At 46.5% G+C, this 22421-nt stretch overlaps 1 protein-coding gene across 3 annotated transcripts in view; it reads right to left on the bottom strand.

The window, feature by feature from the left end:
* LOC307240572 (RNA-binding protein Musashi homolog 2) overlaps positions 1–22421 on the bottom strand; it is a 229858-nt gene that overhangs the window by 19511 nt on the left and 187926 nt on the right. For 2 of the 3 annotated variants that reach the window (XM_080014390.1, XM_080014391.1), the window contains exons 10-11: positions 20441–20515; positions 3–122 (exon numbers count right to left, since the gene is read on the bottom strand). In XM_080014390.1, coding sequence (XP_079870516.1) covers positions 3–122; positions 20441–20515 — 195 coding nt within the window. The remainder of the gene's footprint in view (positions 1–2; positions 123–20440; positions 20516–22421) is intronic. The other variant, XM_080014392.1, reaches the window with a different exon arrangement.

Raw genomic sequence — 22421 nt, 5'->3', positions numbered from 1 at the left:
ACCTGGCCCTGCGCTCTGTGGGTACGCCATGTAGCCGCCTCTTCCACGGGCGCCCCTACCTGAGCCACGTGCCGCCGCCACTGCCGCTGCCGCCACCGGTCCGTATGCCGCTGCTGGGAAGCCTGCGCACACACAGACACACACACACACGTACAAACACACAAACACACACACACACACACACACACACACACGCGTACAAACACACGCGTACAAACACACACACACACACACACACACACGCACACACACAAGCACATGTCAGTGTGTGAGAGAACCCACGGGAAGTGATATATCTCATTGTTTTTCAACATTTCTGTAGATCTCACGTCTTAATTTCTCAATAAAAAAAAAAATTAGTAAAAGAAAGAAAATTCGATAAAATATCAGTTTAGAAATAAAGGTCGGACAAATCGAAGCATTTTTGACACCAATTACGTTATTCAACATTTAGAATTAAAAAGATGCAGAATGTTATTTGTATTTATTGCATAACATTATTTGCTCTAATTTATTTTTGTGCTGTTTTCCTTCTAACGTCTTAAATGCTCTATACATTAATATAATATCTATAAATAAAAAGAGTGGCCACAATGAAACATCCCTTTCCCTCTTAGTTTGATGAGATAACTGTGTGTGTGCGTGTGTGTGTGTGTGTATGTGTGCGTGTGTGTGTGCGTGTGTGTATGTGTGTGTATACGTATATACGTTATAAGTCCTTCTTGGGGTACTAATATTTACAAATGTTTTAAGAAAGAGGTAAAATTAAATATTGAACTCGGGCTGATTCACAAAGCGATAGCGCTGCTTTTGTGGCCGCTAAACCGACGCAAATAATGATGCAGTATTGGTGTTTTTCCAATGTTTTCGGCTACTTCCAGGAAACTTGCAATGGTTTTTCACTCATTCCTGCTCCAAATACGTGTCGATGTTGATCAAACTTGAACCACAAAATGTCTGAACTGCCCTAAATCCAACGACGCTTTGTTCACGTCAGTGGGTTCGGTGGTTGCTGTGCGCCAGACACTTTCAACCACGAAAATTAAGAGGAGTAAAATAATAATCAAATTCCGAACAAAAACAATAATAATAATAATAATAATAATAATAATAATAATAATAATAAGACAGACATCCTTCTCCTCCTCCTTCTCCCTTTCCTTAAGTGCTGAATCTATCTTCCCCTTTCCTCCTTTTTTCCTCCTCCTCCTCCTCCCTTTCCTTAAGTGCTGAATCCATCTTCCTCTTCCCTCCATTGTCATGACACCCAGTAGACCCAGTGGCCTGGAAGTTAGTTGTGGGCAAAGTTGTGGCGAGAGCTTAACTTTGCAGGATTAGGAGGGTTAATTAATAGATGGCTGCTGCTCATTGTTTTGTGCTCACGCAGTAAGAAGCCACCCAAGAGAAGCGCTGCAGCATTAAATCAATTTCATGGCCCTTTTATTACCGAGGAGATAAAGCCAATATTTAGCTTTCAATTCTTCACAATTATTGGGCCCCTGCTTTGCCACTTGAGTGGCTGTGCTTGGCTGGGGACAAGGACACATCTGTTTATGGGCTGCCGGGGCCCGGGGGCCTTGGTGTCCGGACTCTGGGGAGCCGTGCCGGGTTGGCGCTCCCTGAGCCGGCAGCAACACGCAGCCTTTGTGGAGCGCGCTGAGAGGGAGGATTAGACGTGCACTTCAAACACGGCGTACGCCAACCTTCCAGATTCTCTTAAAGCCGTGAATACAATCCTTTGCATAATTCTTTCTACGCCATGAATTCCATTGAAATATTTATTTTCACACATTTCTGGGAAAGAAAAAAATATGCATGTTTGATTCTATTTCCACTCCGAGGTTATTCTTAGTAACAGGGGCTCTACCCTCCAAGCCAGAGCTGTAAATGGATCCAGACTAAATATATACTGGCAACTGCCCATCCCTCTGCTAAATGCTGCACTTGTCTCCATCTCCATCCATCCCATAATACCACCATCTCCTAGAGCCAATAATTTGTGTCACTGGCCTTATAATGTAAATTACATATACACTGTGTATATATATATATATATATATATATATATATATACACTATTTACTTTAAATAATATTATATTATTATAAATATTATTATTACATTATAATATTATGTAATAATATTTATATTAAAAAATATATATACACACAGGATTATTCATCTCTGATGGGAAATTCAGGTGTCAAAGCAATGCATAATACATATAAAAATAAAGTGAATAAAATACAAATCTGTAAACAGAAGTTAACAGGGCAGATAAGCACTATGCTAAGTAAAAATATACTGTATATATACAGCATATATAAATAACACATATATACATAGCATATGTATGTTATTTATAAAGTACATACTCCATATAGAACACTTGCTGTTCTGTCCCTGACCACAATATCTACACCTGGAATTGGTCCCCAGGGGCCATCGAAGTGAGGGCTGCCCACTGCTCCTGCTGCCCCCTGGAGGAAGGACGGCTGGGATAGGAGAAACACGGAGGCTGAATTTCTCCAGCCACCACTCCCTGAATGTGTGTGTGTGTGTGTTTGTGTGATAAGTGCATTCACACCACAAATTAAATGATTCTTCTTCTTCTGTATATGCCTATATTTGAATGTAGGTTTTAAACCACTAAAAGGTTGGTACGCATCATTGAACGTCAAGAACAGAAGAAGTCATCACTCGGCTTCATGCAGCAATTAATCACTCAAACTGGGAATATTTTTCCAAATATGGTTTGGTAAAACTACTAGGATTTGGTGACCAGCAGGAGAATGTTTATATTCACTGGTGTCGCAAACTTTCTCCATATGATCAACACTGATCTCTAACTTCTTGAGAAGTGTCATTAGGAAGTGTTTCCCATAATCTGAAAGTTGCTCTGATTGTGGCATTAAAGCCCTTTTCTGACCCTAGTGTTAATGAATTGACCGTGACGTCCAAATGCATTATGTCAACATCGGGCACGGCTCGCAACATAAATTAAAGAATCCGACCAGAACTTTGGCCAAAATAATCCCCGCAGACACACGGACGATGTGAATTCTGCTTTTAATTGGGTTGAATGGGTTACGGTCACTATTTCACACCTGCCTGTTCCATTATGCTGCACAGCAAAGGAAAACAAGACGCTGGAGTGTGTGGGGGGAAAAGAGCCAGTGCCTTGCTCAATGGCAGCGGTAGGAGTGTGTCATCTGACGTGTCTTTCCGGGTCCTCCACAGAGGAGCAGCGCTCTCCAACTGCCGTCTAAGTGATGGAAGGCACAGTACTGTTTGAGTTATTCGTCTTCTTTAAGGATGTGCTATATCAGAACAAGTTTGATTTTCTGCTCCTCTCTGTCCAGTAAACAATGACGCTACAGTCGGCTTCGAACCCACAACCTTCTTGTTAACAAGCACTCAGACCTTTTACTCAGGGACAAGTACAGATAACCGGACCCAAAATGACGACAGCAAAAGCGAAAGTACCACCTAATAATAATAATAATAATAATAATAATAACTAGGATTTATATAGCGCCTATCACAAACCCAAGGACACTTTACAATGGAAAAACAAAAAAGAAAACAACCTGGAAACCTGGATATTTCTACTCAAGTAAAAGTTTATAAGTTCCAGTATATAGTACTATATGTACTTAAAGTATTAAAAGTACAAGTATTTGTCATCTCCAGTGTGGGGAGGTTTGACCCCACTAGGCGTTCCCTTTACAAAACCTTTGATAAAACACACACACACACACGCACACACACACAATAAAAGCCAAGTAACAAAAGGTAAAGCGATGGAGGAAGACGGACGAGCGTCTTCTTTTTACTGGATGAGGCGTACTGCCATGTGAGGCGTCTGGTGACGGAGCTGTTTTTTGGTTCACGACTCACTCGTTTAATCAAGGAGAGAGAGAGAGAGAGAGAGAGAGAGAGATTTTTTGATAAAAAAAAACAAAAAACAACAACTTTATTTACATAATTTCAAAGGATATCCATAGGGATAACCATATGCATTTCATAAAAAGCAATTAAACATCCAAAGAACAAAGAAACAAAAAAAGTAAATTAAAGTATGAAAAAATAAAACATAAAAAACAACGAACACATACACATAGAGCACGTGATTACGAGTGTTATTTAAAAATGGGGCTAGAGAAAAGATTTCCCTCCACTGCAGAACAGACGGCATTGGAGCAGCACCGCTGTTGTGTCAACTCATCCAGGCTGTTCGTCAGAACCGGAGCCTGTCGTCCGCCCAGACCCGGGCCCTCACTTGAGCTGCCCCCGGGTCCAACCCGCTCTCCACCATCATCTTTCTACTCTTGGAAATTGACAGCTTTTCTCTCCCCTGCAACAAATTCAGCAGTTGCCATTTTGTCGCAGTTTTTTTTTTTTTTGTAACGTGCACCGTAAGTAAAAACAACCATTTCTCACTAAAAGCAAATAACAAATAAACGTTTTAGTCTCCGACATTCAACGTAACAGTGAAAAATAGTTACTGTTGATTCACAGAAGGGACACTGTTTTTGGACAGGTGGGTTAAAAACGTTGACGAGGAGTGGACTCCAAGAGAGCCGTGTAATATCCTTCACTGGTGATCAGCTGCTCTCTGGTTTAGAGGAGCTTTGTACAAGACTCTCCACACGGCCTGACGCTGGCCCCTGTGCCCAGGTACCACGCGGTGCCACGCCTTCGAGTGAAGTTGTTTTTGTTTAAGACTTTGACACAGTGTTTGTACAGTGTTTTGCCTTTCACAATGTACAAGTCTATTCCTTTTGTCGTTTTAAAACCGCCTGTTGTCTCTAAGGGACTATCATTTCCGTCGGGAGGTTGTGTTCCATTGCCATAGTCCCTCAGCATTGCCAGCTCCGCCTCTCAAAGTCTTTTAATCCACCTGTTTAGAATGTCTCTTGTGCTGCCGTGTGGATCGGAGGTTTGGCAGCTGAGCTGCTGCCTGGGTGTGGTGGAGTCCTGGTCCTGCTGCATCCGTTATGTGACATAGCGTGATGGTCCCGGTGGAAACCAGTCTCTGGTGTGTGGTTGTCCTCCACATCAAACCTGGCTCCGTGGATCAGAGGCTCCTCCAGTAACCAGTGCAGGGAAGATGCAGGTTCCAACCTTTTCCATTTAAAAAGGGACCATGTTTTCAAAAAGACTGATAAAAAGGAGGTAAAATGGCTATTTTAAAGGACCTAAAATCTGCTAAGAACAGATTAAAATCCAGCCCAAGCCCTCGTCTCCTTCTTAAAATGCGGCTTGTTAGCTGCCCTCCACACTACATCACTAGTGCCAGTGAGGTAGCGCTGAATGAATTGCAGCCGAAAAGTTGCCACCCTGCTGTTCAAGTGGATCAGCCCCTGTCCTCCTTCCCCTTTGGGTGAAAACATGACACCCCAAGATACCCAGTGGAGTCCCAAATAAATGCACCATTAGACTCTGAATTTTCCTAATCAGTCCTGCAGGCGGCTCCAGACAGGCTGTGCCACAGCACAGAGGCCACCAGGTTGTTGATGATTAAAACCCTTCCTCCATAAGACATCTTGGGCAGTCGCCACTTCCACTCGGCCAACCTCCCCCCTACTTTTGCTGTCACTCCTTCCCAGTTTCTCTTCATCGTCTGTTGATTTCCAAAATGAACTCCTAAATATTTAAAACCAGTCCCACTCCAGCTGTGACCTCCTGGTAGTTTAGGAAGTCCAGTGGGCCAGCTCCCAACAGCTACCGCATTGCTTTTCTCTGGTTCCAAGATCTTTGACTATATTTACCAGTTTTACGATGTCCTCTTTTTTGTTTGTAAGGACAGTGATATCGTCAGCATAGGCCCATAAAACACCTTTCATGCTAAAACCTGGTAAACCTCTAAAACATTTTGGATCTTTTGTAACATGGGTTCAATGGAGAGTGAACACAACCTGGCAGATAATGAGCAACCCTGTGGGATCCCCCTGTGCACATTAAAAGGCCAACTTAGACCCCCATTGACCTTCAGTACACTCTCACTGCCCTAATACAAAACCTTGATCTTTAGCAGTGAGACCAAACTTTTCCAAAGTTTTCCATAAGTATTGATGCTCAACCCTATCAAACGCCTTTTGCTGGTCCAAGGAAATGAGACCAGTAGCTAAATCCAACGAACCGGGGACGGCCAAAATGTCCCGAATCACTTCGATATTGTCTAGGATGGACCGACCAGGCACGCACACATTTCTCTGGTCCTGAGAAATGACCTCTGCCATGACCTTCCTCAGTCTGTTTTCCAGAACCTTGGACAGGAGCTTGTAGTTGGTGCAGAGCAGAGGTACCGGCCGCCAGCTCTTTATGTCTTGGAGGTTACCTTTTTTTGGTAAAAGGGTTAAAACCACCCTCCTGCAGCTCAGAGGTCAAACGAGCTTTAACGAGGTTTAATGAAACATTAAAGCTTTCATTACAAATATTTCAAAGATCTTCGTTTAATTCCTCCAAAAAGTTGTAAAAACCTCTGCAGGAAGCCCATCTACCAGCCCATCCATCACACAGGCATCTATGCCTGGGGCCTTGGCCCCGTCCATGTTCTGCCGCGCCATATACTGTACAGCTCCTCTGAAGCCAGTGGCCCCTCCACCCCCATGTTGGTCTCCTCTGAGACCAGGGGCAGGTTGCCGCAGAAATAGTGAAACAACTCTTGATCCTCCACACAGTCACTGCTGTACAGCTCGGTGTAGAACTGCACAGCCCTGCCAGGTATCTCTCTTGGATCCCTTAGCTCCTGTCCACTGGCAGAGTGCAACGTGTGGATAAGTCTGCTTTGTCCTTTCGTCCCCTCCAAACTGCGACAGGCAGCATTATACACATTTTAAATGTGCAAAAATGATGTTTAAAACAATAAAACCTGTCTAGTCTTGCCAGGGAAATAAAATTGGCCCTGGTAGGTGCCCATGTGTATTGTCTCTTGTCAATGTGCATTCTCCTGCAGACGTCTACCAGCCCCTGCAGCTCCCTCAGCTCTGCCGTGGCTCGTTTGGATGTGATTCCAAACGGTTCCATGTGATTTCGGTCTAGGGAGTCATTTTCCGTACAGTTTAAAATCTCCTCATAAAAACGAAAACTCCTCTTAATTACAATTGTTTAAAAAGATCCTTGACTTCTTTAAAAGCAGCACTCTGTCAAGGCCTTTAGTGGGAGCGTACACACTGATAAAAACATCACTGGAACACTCAAATTTGGCCCCGGACACCATCATCCTGCCCTCACACACATGTTCAACGGAAAAAGACAAACCCAGAGAGAACAAAAGTCCCAGCCCTACGCTAGTTGAGGTCGTGCGGCTGAGAATCACTTCCCCGCCCCACTCACTCTTCCGGTCCATCTCATTAAGACGATCACTGTGTGTTTCTTGGACAAACATGACATCAATTTTCTTTAGTCTTAAACTCTGGAACAGACATGCTCTTTTCCTAATGTCTCTCGCCCCACTGAGGTTGAGAGTTCCCACTCCAAAACCAGGCATCGCTAAATAAGCAGAGAGACAGAAGACAGTGAGACGGAGGAAGAACTGAGGCTTCACGCTGCGTCTGTGTCGTCTCCATTGCTGAGTTCTACTTTCATCTTTGTGCAAACTTCTTTAATCTGCACATCCTCCTGATCTGTAAAACCACCTTTTTCTTTTCTTTCTTTGGGTTCTGACTGAGGCAACAAATAACTCCTTGTCTTCAAAATATTTTAGAACCTTTACGCCCTCCTGGTTTTTTGTTTTCTGCACGAACTGTCTAATTTTTTATCAATGCTATATGCACCTCTTGTCTTCCGGTCGCATGGGACCTTGTCACCAGGATCTGACTCACGCTCTCAGCAGGTTCCTCCTCGCTACCGGAGTCAGACTCCATCCTTATTTCTGCTCGTTCTCCTTTTGACCGCCCTGTCACTTTTTTCACCTCTGAGCCGATGCTACTCTTGTTTTCTTTCTCTTCAGACGAGGTACGGTAAGTAGTAGACTCCTCCTCCATCATCTCCTCACCCTCACTGCCTCCTCACTGCCAGAGCACCGTCCTCCATTTCTCCCTCCTTCCCAGCGGCACCAGCAGCCTCTCCCCCTGCTCCCGCAGCGCTGCCGCCCAGACCGACCTCGGTGACCACACCGGCAGCTTCGGTTGAAACCTGCGACGCTTCACCAGCTCCACCTGCGGTTCCCGGTGTCACAGCTTCCTTCTGTCCCGCTGCTTCGTCGCCCGCTACCCGCCTCACCTTCCCGTTATCCCGAACCGACTCGGCCCGCGTCTGACCCTGGCCCGTCCCTCCGCCCGGCCGGTGCTCCGCTCTTCTCCCCCGACACAGAGGCTTTTTCCTGGGCAGGCTCTTACCAGGCGGCCCCCCTCACCACAGCCAGAGCACCTTGTTGTCTCCGACGCGATGTAAAAGTCATTGACTCTTATTTTAAAACACACGTTTGGATCCTCATTCCGCTCGTTGAGGATCATCTGCACTCGTCTCCGTGAGACGCCACTAGTTTCAGCTCGGGTGCTTTGCATCCAGACGACATTTCTGCTCAGGGTGGAGACTACTTTTTTTCCGTGTCAGTTCCCTGATCAGAATCTCGTGACTAATAAAGGGTGGAACATTGGACAATGTCACCCTTTTCGCTGCGGTTGAGAGAGGCGACACGGAGACGAACGCACCGCTCACTGTGACGCCCCGTTCCACCACCGCGTTCACCTTCTCTAACACCACCACCACCACCACCACCACCACCACCGCGTTCACCTTCTCTAAGGAGTCTATGAAAATAGCAAGCGCACTATTCATGGTGCCCGCGGACACAACGCTGCCAGGGCCGACAACCTGCGCCACAGCCCGCGCACACTCCTCCACGCAACACGGGGACATCGCTGCGGACCCACACCACCACCACCACCACCACCAACCCTGCCCCCGCCCGCTGCATGTATACTGCACAACTAGTTAAAAACAACACCTCGTCACCAAAACAAAACAAAACACACGGAAAGATAGAAAAGCAGTACGAAGCCACTCACTCCGCGACAAACGCTCACACGCTCCGCTCGCTCACGCCCCCCACCCAGAGAGAGAGAGTCAGCTCGACCTTCTGCCTTCTCTACATTGTACATTCTACCTACAACCTCTCTAACTTCTTCTTTTTCTACCTCCAACATTCTCTACCTTCTACCTCTCTACCATCAACATTCTCTACCATCATCATTCTCTACCTTCTACATTCTCTACTTCCTACATTCTACTTTCTACACCTTCTCTACCTACTACCTCTCTACCTTCTACCTTTTCTATCTTCTACATCCTGTACTGTCTCTACCTTATACCTTTTAAATTCTCTACCTTCTTCATTCTCTATCTTCTATATTCTACCCTCTATACTCTACACCCTTCACGCCCTCTACCTTCTACATCCTACCTTCTCTATCTCCTAACCTCTCTACCTCCTACCTTCTCTACCTCCTATCTTCTCTACCTCCTACCTTCTCTACCTCCTACCTTCTCTACCTTCTAAGCTGTAGCTTGGCTTTCAGTGATGGTGAGATTGGTTTCTTTCAGGGAGTGTGGCTGTGAGGCTGCAGCTGGAAGCACGAGAACTTCTTCTCCTTCCTGGTAATATTCACAGGCTCCGTTTGGACGGACATGCTCACGTCGCGTGTGGTTTCGTTCGACATTTCCAATACTAACAATGACAATTTCATACTCTTCCAAAAACAGAACCATCACCTGGAGCTGGAAGGATAATAACCTTTGACACGACTCCCCCCATCCCAAGAAAACAAAACAAAACAAAAGAAAACATGTTGGTTCCATTTTGTTTTCAAATAGATGAATTGTTTCACCTGCTATCTCACTTCAGGTAAATGCCAGGTATCAATTCATTAGATAATAATACTACATTTTTGTAATAACTTGGCAAAAAGTAATACATTATATATCATGTAATAACACCAGCATTCAATAACTTGCAGTATTTTGTAATATACGTCTTTTATAGTAAGTGTTGCTGCATTTGTAGTAACCTATGACACTACGTGGTGTTTACTATGTATTGCAGGGGTCACAACAAAGTGAATTTCGTGAAGCACTAAAATGTGACCCTTGATAAGACGGAGACAGCAATTTTGCCGTGTTATTAAATAAAACCTTTAATTAATTAATTATTATTACCCAAACCAAAAAAAAAAGTATTAACCCCCCGCATAATAACCACTGCGTTATGTAATAGGCGATTAAATTGCGGCGAAACGTATTATTCATCGCCCTCTGGGTGTTCAAATCAAAACGTGGGTGTTATCACACGACAAAGGTCGCAATTGCTACATTTTGGGAAGTTATTGAAACGTCATGAGTCGTTACTCCACGTGCGCTCATCTTGTCCGGCGCGCTCCAGTTCAGCAGCGGAAGCAAGATGGAGGCCGCCCGAGTCCAGCCACCCCCCTCGCAGAGCTTCTTGTTGTGGAGCAGAGGTTTCAGTGGGTAATGAAACTATTTGGTACACTGATCCTTTGCCATTAAGACTTCATGGCTTCTGATTTGTGAGAGGGAAAGTCATTTACAGGAATGGATTGGGCGCAGCGCCCCGCAAAGCCTGGCTTTATGGTGGTAATTGCACACGTTTCATACACCTTTGAACACTATGATGAGGCCAGGAAGGAGCGATATTTGGTGAGAATCCAATCGGGCAAGTTCCTTTCCACAAAATAACGACTTTACTGCGACTGAAAGAGAAAAGCTTATCTGCCCGCACATGTACTGTAGTCCAGCATTATATCACCGAGGGATCCAGTCAAAACATTTTAAGCGCAGACTGTTTGCAGAAATGAGTCCTGAAGTGCGCGGGGAAAAACACGCCCGGTGCCGTCACGCGTGAGGCTTTGAGTCTTTTTCTCCTGTTCCGCATCAGAGCGAACCGCCGAAATAAACAGCCGCTCAGCGTGAAAGGCTCATAATAATTCATACAACCCCAATAATGACAGTGACAAATAAATTAGATGAAAATAAGAACATTATGTAAAAGCATGTCCGTGTCGATAGATTTTTGATTCGGCTCTGCGATGCGTGTCCTGATCTCCGGCCGGCGCCGAGCGGGTGAACATCCCACACTGCGTCTGCCGGCTACACTGAGACGCCGGGCGGCGGGGCGAGCGGCGTCTGCTCAAGGTTAGAGCACTCCAGCCACAGAGATTCAGCCTCTGGCTTATCAGCCGCACTTGAGCAAGGCAGACGCCGTAAACCTCCCGCCATAATGGCCCCGCGAGTGGTGGGCGTGACGGCCGAGGCGAGGGTTTGTTAGGGCCCCCGCCATCGCCCCGGAGCCCGGCGGAGGAGATGAAAGAGCGAGAGAATGCCCAGAACAGAGCGAGCGAGGGGAAAATGACAGAGGGAATACAGAGAGATGTCCTTCCATTCGCCGCCGCTCTGATTTATTAGATTTAAGTGCAGCACTGGTTGCCATCGAGTCCAGCGAGGGGTCCGCCAGACACCCTGGGAGCACGGAGGGGTCTCAACCTGAAGCCAATCATAGTAATTAGAGCCGACTACCTGAACCTCCTCTCATTAGCGTCTCGGTAAACAACCTTAATTTCATATGCATTTTAATGTCTCCGTCTCCCGGCCCCGAGGGGCCGGTGGAGCGCGAGGATGACGGATGGAGGATGAAGGAGGGAACAGTGAAGGAGGTGGACGTGAAGAGCGTTTAAGTGAGTTAGAGACGATGAGGACACACTGCGGCTCCACATCGCCACCAGAGTTCCTCCTGCAGAACGCAGCCGTGTCTCGTGACTGTCGGACATAAGAATTAATCAGCTAAGTCTTGGAACTCCAAAAAAAGTAAAAAAAATTTATATATATATATATATATATATATATATATATATATATATATATATATATATATATATATATATATATATATATATAAAATAATTAAGCTCGACCAAGTGGGAATCAGGGGCCTGGCAATGATTGCAGTATTAACATTTTATTTATGCCAAACCTTTGGCTTTGACTGCACCTGCAGGTGGAGCTGCTTTCTGGGCACCAGGGGGCAGCAGGGGTCAAACGCTGCACTCACTCCTTTAGAAACAAGAGGCTAGACAATCTGTCTGTGTGCAGGGCTCTCTCAAATGGCAATGAAGTCATGGTGCATGGGGTGTGAAAACATAAACGTAAAACTAGTGTAACTAGCGGCTGCAGGAGGGAGAGATGGGCCTGTGGTGTGCAGGAAGGCCTCACGCTGCAAGACATTGGCTAGTGCGCGCACGCACCGCGCGCACACACACACACACACACACACACACACACACACACACACACTCCTCGGACTTCCACCAGGTTGCTGTTGCCCCTCCTCGAGGTGCCAGCGATGCACGCAGGAGGAGGGCGGCTCAAGTCCTGTTTTCAGAGCAGTGACTCAGTAGCATAATGAGCTTTGGTTGTTGTACCAGTCTCCTTCTGCACTGCGAGCCTTCTCAGTGGACTGTCCGCTGTGTGTGTGTGTGTGTGTGTGTGTGTGTGTGTGTGTGTGTGTGTCTGTGTGTGTGTGTCTTCTATTCCTGGGGAGACTCAACTGAGCCGAGCCTCTCCAACTCTAAAGAGCGCTAGGGTAGCGCCCTACAGCGCTGCATGAGTCACAATGCATGAGCGAGTCGCTAATGAAGGCCAACACATGCATGCACAAATACGCACACACACACGCAAAGGCACGTGCGCGTGCTCACGTGCACACTCTGACAGCTCCGCGGGACCCTGCGCTCATGGCGACACACCGTGAGCCCGGCGCTCAGGTCTGCCGGTCCTGCTCCACAAGGTGCCTTTCCCCACATCTCCAAAGGTACACAGCCCACGGTGCCTCTCTGGGACAGCACAGCACATGTCAGCTCGTGTTGATACAGCTGATTTGAGATCAACGCTGCTCTGGGACTACACACACACACACACACACACACACACACACACACACACACACACACACACACACACACACACACACAGAACTGGTTGCTGACGTCACACAGGGACGCTCACTGCTGTTGGTGGGAGCAGAGTCGTGGCCCGGGGAGCTGTGCGAGTCCGCCCTGTGTGTGTGTGTTGTGTAGTGCGTGCGCACGTTTTGCGTGCTTGTGTGTACGAGTGTGACAGAAAAAGGACTTCTGTGCTTGTGTGTGTGTGTGTGCGCACAGTGATATGTAATCACGCCGTTCCCTGTCACACTCTATTTTAAGACTTCTGAGTCATGCAGGGCTGTGGCCTCCACAGGCCCATTGGGCTAATGATCAGCCTTGGCAATTAAAGCCAATATGTGAGTCAGTGTGGCATCGGGAGGCCCATCTGCTCGCCGCCCTGCAGCACTCGCTCCGGCCTGTGGGACCACTCGCTGGGGTCACAGCTCATGCAGCTTGTAGAGAGACGCTCGTTGGATCTGGAGAACAATCTGCTGCTAAATTCTAATTCAATAGGACCTTGTTACACGCCTCTCTCTGTGCCGCCGCCGCCGCCGCCGCCGCCACGCCACTGTTCTGCTTCCAGTGAGCGGAGGCCCCGGCAGAGCGGCCCTCCGAGCTGGGGCTTCGGAGCTATTGTGTACTCGTGGCCCCCGGGTCAGACGTGACACGCCGTCACCGGCGAAGGGGAGGGAGCTCCGGATCGGGCCAAAAAAAACGGCCCCGTCTACAACCCCGTCCACATTAACATGGACACGTATCCAGGCCCTGGAAGGTGTCGGAGGCCCCCGGGCTGCGAGTGACCTGCATCGCAATTGACGCATGCTTAATTGGCTCTGCCCCTGATTTTAGATCATTAGCGAGGTCAAGCTGGAGCTATCTGGTCTAAATATATATTCAGAAGTGTTCCACCTGCTGGTGCTGATGTTTTCCTCTTTTAATAAGTTCTTCCACGAAAGGCGAGAGGTTTCATTTCTTAGCGATGGGTTTTGCTTCCTCCATGTTCTGGGCACAAACACCCTCCCGCCTCTAAGTGCAGTTATTAAATAGTAGACTACATTAGTTTCAATCCGAGTCACTATGATGTTATTTCATTTGCTCCGAGTTTGATTTCGTCTTGGTTCGGGCCTTTTTCGCTTTGTTTAGTGTCCGCAATTTAAGTTCACAATAGACATTCTGATGACAAGAAAAAAAATATATATATATATATCTCTATTGATGAAATAAAGGTCTCTCTCACTCTCCCTCGCCCGCCGCTTGTCCCTTAGAGACCCAGTGACACTGGAAGGTGTGAGATTCTGAATTCCCTGCTGGGCCCAATCCAGTTTGCGGGGGCCAGCGAAGGAGAAAGGCGCTTTGCTCCGATGAAAAGGCTTTTTGAAATGTCATTTTCTGCCGCACTCGCATGACGGAGAGCGCGGCTTTGTCTCGGACCCCGGCGCGGGAGGAAGGGCTGTATGAAAGGCAGTGGAGGCCGCCGCCGCCATATCCCACGCATCTTATCAGCCGGCGGGCAGATCAGACGATGTTTGCCTCGAGAGAAGGACGGTGACAAAGCGGGAAAAGATGGAAAGAAATGACCGGGCATCCAGCACAGAGCTCACTGCTCAACTAAACTCTGATTACGCCGACTCCAAAGAATAACAATGAACACAAATAATTTCACGTTTTGGTGTGTATTTTGTCAAGAGTGAAATCAATGAATTCTTTTTTTTTTTTTTTTTTTTTATCTATCCAATATTCATCATTTATCTGGCACTTTTAGAAAAGTAGCCCGTCGATGTATCAGTGTTCTGCATGTGCTCCTCTATGCGCGTTTCCATTGTTGGTGGCGGGGTCCGCCTTACCCAGCAAGAATGCACTGGTCGGGCGACAGGAGTGAAAGGAGCCGCGGTGCATTTGACAGGGGTAAAGTTTGAACGGAATTCTGCGACTCGCAGCGTGACACAGACTGATGGATTTACAGGTGTGTTGCTCCGCTGCTGGAGGAAGAAGACCACCGCAACAAAGATATTTTGATATAAGCAGACATCATTTGATGCGGGCTCCCTGGCCTACATGTCTGCATGCTGCTCATTTTAATCGCTCCTTTGCTGCGCTCTCTGTCCTTAAGAGGCTGACTCAGTCCTGAGTCGCTGTTTGTCTGTCATTACATCTTGGCGAGCTGGTTGACTAAGTGCACGGTCGGCCTCTCGCCGAGCCGCCCCGCCCTCTCTCCTGAAGGGACCCCTCTAACATCTTCATTTCTGCTTTTTCATTGTAGCATAATGACCCCCTGGTAGCAGCCCTAATGGAGCCATAATGGCCATTTAAGCCACGGGAGGTTCGGGGAGGCAGGGAGTCACAGCCAGACAGGAGACTCTCTCCGTCTCACTATTCGCCTGCTTCCAGCCTGTGCATGGCTGCTTACATGATGTCTTTGTATGAATATAAGGGGATGTGACTCTTTCCATTATATATATATATATATAAATATATATTGTGTGTGTTGTTTTGATTTAAACGCAGGACATTGGTGCTTCCAACACACACACACGCACGCACGCACACAAATACAGATCATTTATTATTCACATGATATATTTAAAAGTGTCAATCAGTGTCATAACAACCTGTCAGTATCTACGAAATTCTCTTCAAGTTGTAATTTTTTAATTATTTGAACATTAAGGGAAATAATGCATTAGACAAACAAAGAAATGACAATTAAAAGAAACGCACACCCTTCACAGGCTTCCTGTCCCTTCCCCATCCTCTGGCCACACCACGTCGCTCCTGGAGCACATCATCACATCGCATGACGCCGTGTGATTTGAAATGCATAACACACGAAGGGGCTTCCACGCTGGACATGGGCCTGGGGATATATTTAACCCAACGAGTAAATACTTAGCCCTGAGGTTACCCTAACTCCCTGTCACACAAACTCTATTAACTGGGAGCAAGCCTCCACCAATGGATAAGGAATATAAACAGTGCTATTCTCCACACAAGGTTAATTGCCCGCGGCAGTTAAAACCATTTGAATAAAATCACAAGTAAAAGCTGAATGGGATAGAATATGGTGCCCCACGCTGACGCTCTGGTCATTGAATACACCAAATAATCAGCACTTTCTTCTGGGACACTTCTTCGTCAAAATTTTTCGCCTTTTGCGAGATTATCTTCCTCGGCACGGCGCTCCAAAATCCAATCAAATGTTTGGACCTTTTTGGAGGACTCCGTCGCCTGAGTGTTCCCAACAGATGTCGGTCGATGCATTTTACTACAGAATCCCTGAAGAGTCCAAATAAATCTACTTACTACTTATTGGTGTTAAGGACATGGTTGTTTTGTCGTGACAAAAAAGGCATGAAGCTCTGACTGGTGAGTCTTTAGCTCTGGTGAGTCTTTAGCTGGCTCTCCTCTGCTTCGTCTGTGGCCTCTTTCCTTCAGAAATATCTCAAAAAAGTCATCTTATTTGACCTTGATGCTTCCCGTAGATAACAGCGGTTTGTCAGTATAGCTTTGACTGTTTTTTTTAGTCTAACTCTCTGTAAAGCACCTGCTTCCTCCCGGCTCTCGCTCTGAAGCACGGATCTCGAATGAAGAAAGCAGAGGCTCCCGTAGGCCCTACCCGGAGCGGTGGAAAACACGTTGCGGCGGAAGCCTGTCCAGAGCGAGAACACTGGTTGGCAGAACAATTTGATAAGAAAAAACACTAACGTTGGCCCTAACCCTTGAGTTGAAGGCAGCACGAGGGGGTTTGTGGCCAATGATTTTAAGTGAAAAAGAGAGATCAGTTTAGTTTAGCCAGGTTAGCCTAAAGTTGAGTTCAATCTTTTTACTAGTATTTTTTTTTATTAGTGTGTATTTCCTCAAATATAAAAACCTGGCCCCTAATAAATGCCAGGGTTTGTTGTCTACACAAACAAATAAAAGCCTGCCTCAAGTACAGACCGGAGGAAAAATTGCACGGAGCTCCGCCCCCAAACACAACAAATAAAAACAATGTTTTTATTGTAGATGTGTAAAATTCACTCCCGCCTCGTTTCTCGTTTCCCGCCTCGGCTTTCTGGGTAGCTACGAGAGCGCTCTCTTCATTCACCATATCTGCGTTTGCATGGCATGGCACCCAGGCGGAAGTTTGACTTAAACTCCATACTAAAATATGATCAAATGTCCCCATTAAACAGAGGGAATACAATGTAAAAGCCTGCCACTAATAAAAGCCTGCTTCCAATAAAGGCCTGGTACCCTCTGCAGCTGAGGTAAATAAAGGCCCAGGTCACTCTTTGAGGAAATACGGTAATTGTAATAAAATCTTAAGACGCCAGTTTTGCCGCTGCCCTGACTTGGGGGCGATATCTTGGTATTGAATTCTGCACATTGAGTCAGCCTGATTACATTTTAAGATACACAGGATGCATTTCGACCTGGCACTCTCGTAAACCATCCCTCAGCCTGGATTGGTATTTCCTCTGCAGAACAGTGACTTCCTGTGGCAGTAGGGTGCGTATGTTGGAGCTGGTAGAACAGTGAGCGGCTGTAGCTCGTTGACTAGTTCTGTTAAATAGCTGCAATATTTCAATAATAATTATAATTGAATAATACACATTTTTGCCGCCCTGTCGTCGTAGGAGAAAAGTAAAAGTCCATTAAAATATGATGCGACGCTGGAGAGCACGGTTAAATGCGAGCCGACCGCAGGTGTGAAGCACAGAGAGGCGTGTCCTGTCGCTCTCACTCACTACTGCACTCTACGTATTCTATTGTTCAACTCTATGCATTCTATGTCCTTTTCCAATGTGTTTCCTTGCACCTTGCCTTGACGCCTTCTATGTTTTACGTGAAGCACTTTGAATGGCCTTGCCCCTTAAAACGGACTCTACAAATAAAGGCGCCTCGCCTCGCTCCGCCTCTACTCGGAAGGTGATCGCAACCACGCCGCCCGGCTCTGGGACACCCTGGGGTCGCAGCCCTACGTCCATGAGATCAAAATGTCCTCGGCCTCGGTCATGGCTTTTGTCCCGGTGATCGAGTGACCTGGGGACTCGCCAACCCGAAATAGTGACACTAACCACAGCCGGACTTCGTTACTTTTGTGTAACCACGTATATTGTCGCTGCGCAGAAGTGTATTTGATAAAGCTAGGGTGATCGACCGCCACTCGAAAGGTTCCCGCCTTTGGTCAACACCATGACGGTTTCACCGAGGGAGAACTCGACTAAATAAACCCCTCCGGACGACTCGGCCGACAGAAGCGTGTTAATTGCATTAAACATCAATTGGGTTTGGTGTAGAGTATGGCGGTCGGACACGCCGGTGTGACCGGGGGCCTGCGATCATCTGGAGCTTCTCCAGAGTGTCTGGGCTTAGTCAACCTGCCTGACACTGCACAGCTTGGGATTGCGCTTTTCCTGAGGTTGTCCAATTTAGGGCTTTTCTTATCTCAGGCTGTCCGGTTCGAGATGCTTTAGCCCGTAGTCCCTGGCATTGACGAGCCTGGCACCCACCCACGCACACACACACGCACACGCACGCACGCGCGCACACACGCACGCACGCACGCGCGCACACACGCACGTACGCGCGCGCGCACACACACACGCACACAGCTCGAAATCATCCAGCCCAAAAGTGCCAGTGAAAGTGCCTTACATAAGGCTGCCCTGATGGAGCCAAGCCTCCAAAGTGCTCAGCGTCCTCCACAGCGGAGGCTGCCAGCCTCCCTAGCTCGGAGGCCCCCGCCCCACCCCGTCGCACCACCTCCCAGAGGCGCTTGGAGACTTTGGGGGGAAGACGAAACCCAACATGCCCTGACGCCGTCCCGCTGAGGAGCCAGGGAGCAAACGTGCCCAGGATCCCGTACGCAGGATAAGCAAAAGCACGCGCGGCATTTCCTCTCTTTTTGTGTCCGACGTCTCCGGATCTTTTCTTTTCTTTTTTTTTTTCTGTCTGATTAAAGATTTTAGCGGAGTTTAATAGAGAGGGGGAAAAAAGCCTCTGATGTTCCGTGGACGCCGCTTCCCACATGGCGGAGAGAGAGAGAGAGAGAGAGAGAGAGAGAGAGAGCGCACTCGTCGATATTGGGCCTGAGGTTATTTAATTTAGACAAGGAGTCTGATTCAAACATTAAAGATTCCAGTTACCCTGTCAACAGCCGAGTGAGCCCAGAGGAAGATGTTTTAATCATCCGACTTTATCATCCCTTATAAACGAGGCTTAACATAAACAGCATTTTAACTCGCGCCCGGGGCAAGGTGACGCCTTCATTTGTCGTTTGTCGACGCCTATATTTTTTCCCATTTCCATAGTAGGAGCAAACGGTGACTGTGCTTCCGTCTCTCCCGCCTTGCATACAATTTGCTTGATGAGCGATGGCTTCCCCTGCCTTCCCCGGGCCGCTCGCGCCGCCATTGTGTTCACATTCTTTCTCCCCGAACAAAGCGTCCCTTTCTCCTCTGTTCACATCCACCGCCCGCATCCGCCCCGTTGCCACCGGCTCGCAATGGAGGCAGGGTCATTTTGCTCTTGAATTACACACAATTTTCCAATCGTTGAGCAAACCGGCGATCGCTCGATTCGCGGCTCGCACGACGCCTAATAACTCGCGCCCGTGCTGAGGCGCCGGCGTTTTCTGGCTCGTGACGAACAAAGGAAAAACCCCACCTCCGCGCCTGATCCCTAATGTGGACCCATCTGGACGGGCGGACCGCTCCCGTCCCCGGGACCGTTTCACAAAGCTATTACGCAGATCTTAAGCCGCCATCAGATTTCTGATGCCGTCTCATCAGCGGCGGGACCGGTGTCTGGCGCGGCCGACCAGGCGCTCGCGGGCGCTGAAATAAAGCGTGAAATTGACGGGGAAGCGGAGCGGCGTGCGACGGCGGCAAACCACAACAAGTACACCTGCTCACCCAGATACAGAGACGGGTCCCACAGATCAATAAGTAAATACATTTCTACGGTATTTTTGTTTCACAAATTGCCACACAGCCGGAAACAGGGTATTTATGGAATTCTGTTATTATTTTGATTGGGGCGCTCTCTCTCTCCCCCCCGCTTTCCCCGCCGCTGAATATCGTCCGATTTCAGACGAATTCCACCGCGTCCCTCTGGGGCCGCCTTACCCCCGTCGCAGAATCGCCGCCATTTTCGTCCGTCGCGACCGTCGTTAACGGCTCGATAGATATTGCGCGCATCGACTTATGCCAATAACCTGATGACTTGCGAGTGCTCCCCGTCAACAAACCGAACCGCACACACGTGCTCCTCCATACGGAGCCAGTCCACAAATACACACGAAACAAATGTGTCATGAATGTATCTCTGTGTTTGGCGGAGGGATTGGCGCGTTGTCTGACCAAGCCGAGCGGAGGCTGGAGACACTTCCAACGTCGTCTTCCACCTCTGTTTCGCCTTGATCGGGGGGAATGGGAGGAACAGCGGCAGGTGCTGGGGCGGGGGGAGGTGACGGGTGAAGAAGACGAGTGTGAAGGAGGAGGAGAGCAGGGACTCACCTGGGAACTGGTAGCTGTAGCTGGGGGCGAATCCGGTGTAGCCTCTGCCGTACGTGGCCACGATGTTGGGGTAACCTTGGAAAGCAGGAGGAGAGAGGAAGGAAGGAAGCGTCCGTTCACTCATTTCAGCCAATTAGCAGCGTGCATTTTCGCTATTCGATACGTCTGCGACAGGAGGACTCATCAGATCTGGTGCAGGTGATGGAGCCGGTGCCACATCATTTTCAAAACACAATAAATCAAGTATTTTTTTATGGGTGTCGGGGGCGGGCGGCGTCGACACCCTTTTGTGCAGCTAAGCCCCGGACTGGTTCCACTCTGATGAGGATTTATGGCAAAAATAATGACACAGAGAGTCCTCTGAACGACATTCACATGGAGAGTTGAACAAAAGAGAGAAAATGGAGCCAGAAATGTTCCAAATGGAAAAGCGTCCCTGGGGACAAACAAACCGTAGAATGGTACATGTAATATGAAGTAAAAAAAATTTAAATGTCATGAAATACAATGTTATGTAAGATAATGTAATAAATTATAATGTAATGTAATAAAATTAAATATAATATAATGTAATGAAATAACATTATAATGTAATAAAATGCAATGTAATGTCATGTAATATAATGTAGTGCAATAAAATATAATGTAATGTAATACAATCTAATATAATGAAATGCAATGTAATGCCATGTAATGTCAGATAATGGGATGCAATAAAATATAATGTAATGTCATGTAATAAAACATTATGTAATGTAATAAAATATTATGTAATGTAATATAATGTAATTACAATGTAATGTAATGTAATATAATTACTGCAATAAAACATAATGTCATGTAATAAAATATAATGTAATAAAATATAATTTAATATAATGTAATGCAATAAAATATAATATAATGTATTGTAATATAATGTAATGTAATAAAATATTATGTAATGTAATATAATATTATTTAATAATAAAGAACATGACCAATGTCAATTTCAAATTATACTGTATACCGTATATGTTTTGTGTTCTTTAAATTCTAGTGTGGGGGCTGCTTATACCATCAGTGTAGTATTACATTTTACATTTACATTTAGTCATTTAGCAGACGCTTTTATCCAAAGCGACTTACAATTGTTCAAACACTGACGGACGCAGCCATCAGGAGCAATTAGGGGTTAAGTGTCTTGCTCAAGGACACTACAGCATGCTAGCAGGAGGAGCCTGGGATCGAACCAGCAACCTTTAGATCACTAGACCACCTGCTCTACCGCCTGAGCCACCATCCCCCAAGTATCCTAGTATAATCTATGAACTGTACCTTCAATTTGTCGAAGACCTGGATTGTCTAACACCATATTTAATAATTATATAAAATAAAAATAAGCCGTTTATTTTACTTAGAATTAGAAGCAGAATTGGTGGAAACGCTCACAACCAGCTACAGCAAAGTGTGAACAGGAAACAACCCGACAGGTAGAAGAACAGGACCTTTGCAATTCAAGTTAGAAATTAATCTTTCTAAATTCTTCAACACAGATAAAAGCGTTTGTTGACTTGAAATTTCAAATCTTAATTTCTTACATTTATTACTATTACTTTTCTTAATAGTTACGTGGTAAAAAGCAGTGAGAATGTGTATAAAGTCTTGTTTTAAGCAGCGGAAAACACATTTTTATAGGTTAAAATAAAACACCTTGGTTTGTTTGTTTGAAACTATTTCCCATTGTGTTTGTTTTTTCTCTGCATTTCGTAAGTACATAGGTAAGGAAGTTTGACCTGTTTTATAAATACATCTTTACTTACTTATTAAATGGTAATTGATCATTAATCATCATTAAGATGAAAAGCTTGTACATCATGTTAAGACGGGACAAACCCAACCTCCATTACCCGGAACCAGGAGAACCGAAGCGTTTTAATGGGAAGGAACTTCCTTTTAAGAGTTCCAACAGCTTTTTAAGTCGCTCATCTTAGTACCATGC

The sequence above is a fragment of the Zeus faber genome (genome assembly GCF_960531495.2).
Source record: "Zeus faber genome assembly, chromosome: 14".
Lineage (NCBI taxonomy): Eukaryota > Metazoa > Chordata > Actinopteri > Zeiformes > Zeidae > Zeus > Zeus faber.
This window is presented reverse-complemented; position numbering and strand designations above follow the sequence as displayed.